The sequence below is a fragment of the Patagioenas fasciata genome, chromosome 3, assembly GCF_037038585.1.
Source record: "Patagioenas fasciata isolate bPatFas1 chromosome 3, bPatFas1.hap1, whole genome shotgun sequence".
NCBI lineage: Eukaryota > Metazoa > Chordata > Aves > Columbiformes > Columbidae > Patagioenas > Patagioenas fasciata.
In genome coordinates this window covers 105,908,498-105,916,405 of record NC_092522.1, presented here as the reverse complement: position 1 = coordinate 105,916,405, position 7,908 = coordinate 105,908,498, and the positions used below count along the sequence as shown (strand labels likewise).

Sequence of the window (7,908 nt, the reverse complement as noted above, 5' to 3'; positions counted from 1 at the left end):
AGGGTTCCTCTTTCCCTTCTCTTTATTCCTCTTTGCATTCTGTTCTCTTTTCCTCTCATTTCCCTTCCTTTTTCTTTCCCATCTCCATTCCCCTCACTTCCCTTCATTTTCTCTTTCTTCTCTCCACTCCCGGGGTGCACGCAGTCACCCGTCTCAGGGGGCACCTTCACCCCCATTCCTTCCCGGGGATGGAGTCGACAGCCGGGGAGCGGCCGCCCGGGGGGTGCTGTCGGGCCCCCAGCCCTGGCGCTGCCCGCGGTGCGTGCGCAGGGCGGTGCGGAGCCCCCGCGGCAGGGCGGCCGCCCAGCCCGCCGCCGGCCGGGGCGGGCCCACCGCCGTCCCCTCCTCCAGGCTGCGCGGGGGGACGGGATCGCCCCGCCGCCGACCAGAGCTGCAGCCGCGGCCGGGGAGCGGAGCGGGCGCGACGCGGACCTGCCGGAGCCCCCTCCTCCTCCTCCTGCCCCGCGCCCTGCAGCATGGCCCGGCCTGAAGCGGCGGCCGCCTCCGGCCTTTGCCTCCTGCTCCTGCTGCTGCTCCGCAGCGGGGGTCTCGTCCCCCCCGCCGCCGCGCAGCCCCCGCCGCCACCGCAGCAGCGCGGGAGCGTGTGGTGCCCCAGCCGCTGCCTCTGCTTCCGCACCACGGTGCGCTGCATGCATCTGATGCTGGAGAGCGTCCCCGCCGTGTCCCCCCAAACCACCATCCTGTGAGTACCCGGGCGGGAGCTGCCGCGCCGGCGGCTCGGCGGGCAGGGAGAGGGGCGGAGGGAGGGCAGAGGAGGAGGAGGAGGGGATACCTGGGGTGGGAGGCACTTTGGGTGGCGGTGGAGCCTCAGCCCTTTGTCTGCGGTCGGGGGAGAGGGGGGATGGACCCGCGCCGGTGGCTCTGCCCGGGCGCCCCCCTGACTGCTGACGGGGCTCGTCGGTGAGCAGCGAACAGACGCTGGTCACGGAGGAGTTCCACCGGCAGCGGGGAGGCTCCCGGGGCTGCCCGCGGCTCGGCGGGGCTAGGCTGGGCTCGCCGCTCGGCCCCGCGGCCGGTCCCGGGGGTTGGCGGTGCCCGGGGCGCCCCTGCCCAGCTTTGGCAGCGCGGGGGGCGGGCGGGGTCTGGCCGGTGCCCCGGGTTTTGTGGGGCTGGTTAGAGGTGGATATTCTGGTTAACCTGCGGACATTATGTTTCGAGTTTAATCGTCCCTAAAAGGATTTTGCTGCTTCCTTACTATCCTGCTTAAAAGCATATTCAGTTGGCAGGAGAATTGCTGGGAATCTATGTAGCACTTTCTGTTCAGTTCTGAGACATGGTGGGGATGTAAGAGTAAACAGGGACCCAAATCCCGGACTTTAGGAAAACTAACGCGGTTCGAGTTCCTGCAAAGGACTGAGGACATGCGAACTTGAAGAGTTCTCTATCTTCTGTTTTAATTCGGGCACTGAGGTGTCAATTGAACTGTCCGGCCATTCCTCTATAGTGTCTGGTCAATGTTTTGAGCAGGATCGTGTTGGTAATAAAATTCAGTATTGACAAGGATTAGCATTTATTTAATTCACATTAATTTTAACAAAATGGCAACATTACCAGCCATATTTGCCTGTAATAATTACAAAGATTTAAACGAACATCACAAGGTATTTTGTTTCAAGGCTTACCGTAAGGACTGGATTTGTTCCACTGACCTCCTTATATCGTTACTTGGGCTCAGAAAGCTCTTGGCACCAGCTCTGTCCTTCCTTTACACGCAGCCGTAGAAGCTCAGCAGAGCTTGGCCCTGGGAATTTTCTGCGGGGCCTCTTGTAATAAATTGACTTGTGACTTTGTCAGATATTTTCAAAAGGGAGCTATAAAGCCTTGGTGTGTTTCAGCTTCCAAGTATTATTTAATGTGAAGAGTACAGTAATTTAACATTAACTGAGACCCTCTTTGGCAAGGAGCGCAGCCTTTTGGCAGAATGGGATTAGTACTGCAGTACTTGTAAACCTTTTAGGGAACAATACAGGAAGTGGGCGGTTGATGTTTCTTACATTTGAAACAAAGTACATTTACAGAGCACCTTTTGCCTTGAGATTACAGGAAACTGTGTGAAGCTAGTTTAGCGAACCATCTTAAATAAAAAAAAAAAAAATAAAAAAAGGAAAATCTTTAGAGTATGGAAGTCTTAATGGCTTGGTTTCGTGTTAAAGGTAGAACTGCCTGCAACAGCAGAAAGTATGAGATGAAACCTAGCCAGGGTGGAGCTCCCCTTACGGTGGGTATTTATAATCTTGCAGTGAGTCAGAGGAGAATGTGTGAACAATGCATGCATTATACTTGTCTAGCCCCACTAGTGTATCGAATTGTCTAGCATCCCAAATCTGAAGTATCATTCTGGTATAATACAAGCCACAATGCATGAGAAGTAATGAAAAGGAAGTTAAAAACATTTTTTTTCAGCCTGACAGAGAGCAGTACTTTTCAAAATACGCATGCGGATGATCAGCATTCTTCAAAACGTGTCTTCTGCTAATGGGTATTCTCTTTTTTTCACCAACGAACTAGGGGACAGTTATAAATAAAATAAGTAATATTACGTCTGTAAATGCCCAATTACTCCTGCTACAGTTCTGCTGAATGCATGCAAATGGGAAGGAGATGGAGCAGAAGACAATCAGACAATGTGAGTCTTGGACAAAGAACAATGGTACTGCTTATTTAGTAATCAGTAGTTCGCAGGTAGCAATTATACATAAATAGCTTACCTATTGTGTATAAATTGCCTACTTTTAGCTGTAGTATGTACTTTCAGAACAATTATTACATGTCTGAGGTACTCATTGAATTAGCAGATGGTTTACCACTCATTTTTGCCTTACTGCTATGCAGAACTGTGGTTCTACACAGCAGCGTTATGCCTAATGGAGGTAGCCCATCACCACAGAGTGCTTTTTACACTCAATAATAGTTTCTTTTTTTTTTTTTCTTTTTTTTTTTTTTTTTAAGCATGAATATAAGAAGCAGTTATTTCATCTCTGGTTTGGCTGTTGCAGTTTGTCTTCCATGTGGAGCCTATATATTAAATATACTTTCTTTAGTGGTGGTGTTGATAGCTAGATGATTATAAATAATGAATTACATTTAATTGAATACCTTCCCCTTTAAAACATGGACTTAAAAAATCCTGCAAAGTGTGGTGCTGATGAGGTAAACCACTGGCATTGGTGAATCCCACATTCTTGTCTGTTTTATTTCTTCCTTAGGAGACAGATGGACCATACAATTTTGTTAAAAAGAAAAAAAAATCACCAGAAGTTTTTCATTGTTTATAAGTATATAGTAATATTGTTTTTTGCTCAGCACTGATTCTGAAAACTGTCCCATCTTGGAAGCTGAGTTTACTTTGCTCTACTTCACATATAATTTGTTATATGGATTAAAACAATGTGGACCCCAGACCAACAGTGCAGCCAAATGTTTTTCTGCACATATCAAAAATATCTACTCCTAATTTCAGGCTCCCTTTTGAAAACTGCTCATAACATCACCAGTTGCTGACCTTGCCAGTGCTACTTCTGGCTGTACATTTTCTCACTCTTTTCTGCTTCCGCCACTTTCTGGCACTTCCCCCTTCCCTGCTGCAGGCCGCAACCACAGCTTCCATTTCTTCCATAGGGTGGGTTCTGCCAGCTTCAACACTATCTTGGCTAAATATGACCAAAATCAAAACCTATTGTCAAGACAAGTTACACATACTCAGACCAATACTAAACTTTTTTCACAGTTTTTCTTGGTAGCACTTGGATGCTCTCTGATTTTTTTTTGCTAGCTGTACAAGCATCATTGCATTCGCTGCAGCTGGATGTCAAAGACTGAACATGAACAGAAACTAGCATTCTGTTATAAACAGAAAATATAAAAATCGATAAAAGATAATTGTCACAAAAGAAAGTGGACCCCAGTTGCCCTAAGAATAGAATACAAATTACTGAGAAGAAGAAATTATTTTGAAATAAGTCACTAGTAATAATATTTGCTACAGGGAATTATTACTTTGGCTCTCCTGTTTGTCTGTTATGAATAAAACACGTGAGCATGATTTTAAGTGATCAGACCTTAATAGGACTTCTAAAACTGCAGTCATTCCAGGTGAGTAGCTTTTGAAGGGAGTCACTAAAATTAAATTGAACGTAACAGTCTTAGTGTTGCTTGTTAGCGTTTTTGTTTCCATGATTCCAACATATTCTACAAATTGGATAGTTTACAGTGCATACCTTTTTGTTTATTTATGTTCATTTCTGGTTTGTAGTGTAAATGTTAAGGGTCTATCCAAATGGAAAAGAGAAAGTGTTAGTTTAATTCTCTGAGTTTCTAAACAGCTGTGTACGTACACTTTTTTTTACAGCTCCATGAGAATTTTTGTGGAATCTGATGTACAGTTACAATGCCAGTTAAAAGCATTACTGATGCTTTTCAAAAGCATCTGTCTTAATACAATTTTAAAAAATAACTGAATTACACAAATCACACATCTGTTTGGAGTGTACTTGAATTACCAAAGAGATAGGGGTAAAGGAAACATCATGACATTTTTCTATTTCAATGTTGATTTGTGATAACATTATGCCTCTTAACAGAGACATTTAGGGAAAATAAATGGGTGATATGTATGAATTTTGTCAGTGCAGGAGTCTCTGGGCTATATAGCAGAGTGATGCATGCTATTTGCAGATCTGCTGTTTGCAAATTATGCATTTTCAGTCAGCAAACCACCATCCCATTCTTATCTGAAAAATCAGGATCCTTGCTTCGGATAAGATATTTGAAACTCTTTTATGTAACTTCCAGTAAGCTAAGCAATGAAGACAGCAAATAAATACACCTCAACACCGTGAAGGACAAGGGATAGTAGTCTCAAATCTGGACGGGGAATAAGCTTGGTTGCTTCACTGCTGAGCATCAATTTACATTTAGGAGGTAGTCGAGAGATATGACACTGGAGTAAGATTTTAGTTAATACACAGAGATTTGTATACACATAGTGTTCAAAAAAGAAGAACAGATACTGAAGGTTTACTTGAAGTGTTTGAGAATAACTGAATATAGATCTTGACAGACCCTTGGCTGGGCAGCAAACTGCATTAGATGGCAGTGATGATTTACTTGATTTACACAAAGCAGAGGGAAAGCATAAGATTATTTGAATAAAAGTTATCTGATGTCTTACTTCATGGAAATTTTATGACCAAGTGCGGAATTCAATTTTAGATTAAAACACCTACATTTAGGTGTCCATACACCAGAGCCTACAGCCATGTTTGCTATCTGAGCTTCCTGTGTAGTGGACAGCAGCTCAGCCAATAGAGTCCATAGTGCCTGGAGCAGGAGCCTCACCAAATGGGGATACCTATGACTTGATTCATATTCCCGTAAGAAAATTAATTTTAGCCTCGAGCTGCCTCTTAAAAAAGGAGGCAGATCTCTCACTGGGCCTGTGTCATACCTGCTTGCTCCCAACAGATGTCTCAGATAGCCTGGGACATCTGAACCAGCAGCAGGCACCACTGTTTGGATCACAACTGAATTAAGCTGCTGCTGTTTTATTCATTTATTTATGCTTTCTCTAGCATGAGTGTGTTGACTTGTCTTCTGTTGACAATAAAAGGAGTTTAAACATCCATATGTAGATGTTGATATTTATTTGTCTAAACAAGAGTGGAAAATATTTATCAGAAGAGAATGTTTTCATAGTATTTTGGACAGAAGGAAACTGCTTGCAAAAATTGAGCTAAGGAGTCATACACAATACAGAAAGTAACTTACTTTAAGGTATGTTAATTGTTGCTAACAGGAGAGTATTTTTCCTCCATTAAGCCCTATTCTCTGAGTAGCAGCAAATCAAGTGGATACTGCAAAAGATACCAGACTTCCCCAGCAAAACAACTTTGGGGGGTGTGCAGGATGTGAACCCTGGAAAACCATTGCCAGGCAATGTCTGTCCCACTGATATAAGGAGCCAAAACCAAGGCATGAATGTGTTAAGGAGACGTTTGTAGAATATGCTTGGCCATTAGCAGGGGCAGAAGGGCACACCACTAATAGAGTGTTTGGCATTTGCTGGGAGAAAAGGCAAATTTGCTGAGGGATGCAGCAGAAGGCCCAAATGAGTCACTAGATCCACTGGTGGGGAAGTATTTTTGTCATCTCAGCACCAAGTTAACCTTCATCAAATTCTTTGTTGAAGAATGGGAAAACATATGGAGCAAAATCATACCCATAATTTCCTGCAAATATCTTAATGTATGTTTAACATGCTGTCATCAGATGAATACATTGTCTTATGTTGCAGTTAATAAATATAATTTCTGACTTTCATCCTAAGAACTGTTCTTGACCAGTAAATACTTAACATTTGAGTGGTGAAATTCTAAATATGTAATTATTTACAGACATACATCTGTAATGAGTAAAGCCAAAGATCCTTTTGACCTAATATCTGTTCTTTGAGGGTGACTGAAAGGGCAGATTATAACTAAGTAGACAGCATACAACAGTGTATAGTGGTTCATTCCTATAATAATCTGCAGTTTAGGGATTTTCTGAGCTCAAGATTGTTTCCGTTTTATATGTAAATCTTCATTATTTTCTACTTCACAAATTGTTTAACAGCCTTTTTTTTGTTTCTTTCCAACTAATTTAGCTGTTAGGTACACTGATAACTTTTTGGTACAAGGAGTACTATACAAACTAGGTGGTGTAAATTGCTCTCTTCTTTTGTTTCAAGCCTGCAAATTGCTAGCGTCACTTGGTGTCCCCCATTTCTTCTGTTAGAGTGAAACTCAATCCCTCTCTGTCATCTCAGTGTCAGCCATGATTTTATGACCTTTGATCCTAAGTTTCTCCATTCATTTATTTTTAAAGTTGAGGTGTCTTCTCACTGAAAGGTTGGTGTTCTTAACCTCTCATCATCTGAATTGCTCCTTCTCTGGTCTGCTGTGTTTTGAGATGAGGAAATTATAACTTCCCCCAGTAGTTATGTGGACAGATCTGGTGTGTGAGCTAACTGAGGATTTATACATCAGTCTTAAGATCACCTCTGCTTTTTATTTTCTGTTTCTTTCATAATAATTCCCAACATAATATTTCCTTCTCTTAAACTGTTACTGTCATGGAATTATCAAGGGTAATTTAAGGTCTTGTCCATAAGTAGTAATGTTCAGTTCTAGGCCCACCATTTTGTTTGTAAAGTTTGGTTTTCTCCATATACATTACTTTGTATGTTAGGTCTGTATTTTATAGAGTCATGGAATCATAGAATGTCCTGAGTTGGAAGGGACCCACAAGGATCATTGAGTCCAGCTCCTGTCCCTGCATGTGACAACCCCACAGTTCACACCGTGTGTCTGAGGGCATTGTCCAGTCTCTTCTTGAACACTGTCAGGCTTGGGGCCATGACACCTCTCTAGGGAGCCTGTTCCAGTGCTCCACCACGCTCTGGGTGAAGAACCTTTTCCTAATGTCCATCCTAAAACTCCTCTGGCACATCTTCCTGCCATTCCCTCAGGTTCTATCATTGGTTGCCAGAGAGAAGAGTTTGGCACCTGCCCCTCCTCCTCCCCTTATGAGGAAGCTGTAGATGCCATGAGGTCTCCCCTCAGTCTTCTCCAAGCTGAACAAACCAAGTGACTTTAGCCGCTCCTCATATGGCTTCTTCTCCAAACCCTTCACCAACTTCATAGCCCTCTTCTGGACACTCTCTAGTAGCTTTCTATCCTTTTATCCTGTGTCACCCAGAACTGCACACAGTGCTCCAGGTGAGACCGCACCAGTGCAGAGCAGAGAGGGACAATCACCTCCCTCGCCCATCTGGCAATGCTGTGCTTGATGCACCCAGGACACAGGTGGCCCTCTTGGCTTTAGTAGCCATTCATAGACTGTTGACAG

At 43.8% G+C, this 7,908-nt stretch overlaps 1 protein-coding gene across 1 annotated transcript in view; it reads left to right on the top strand.

Moving 5' to 3' along the window:
- The first annotated feature begins 362 nt into the window (after positions 1–362).
- The window catches only part of PXDN (peroxidasin), an 87,303-nt gene continuing 79,757 nt past the window's right edge, over positions 363–7,908 (top strand). Inside the window, exon 1 of the mRNA XM_065833136.2 lies at positions 363–703. Coding sequence (XP_065689208.1) covers positions 477–703 — 227 coding nt within the window. The 5' untranslated portion in view covers positions 363–476. The remainder of the gene's footprint in view (positions 704–7,908) is intronic.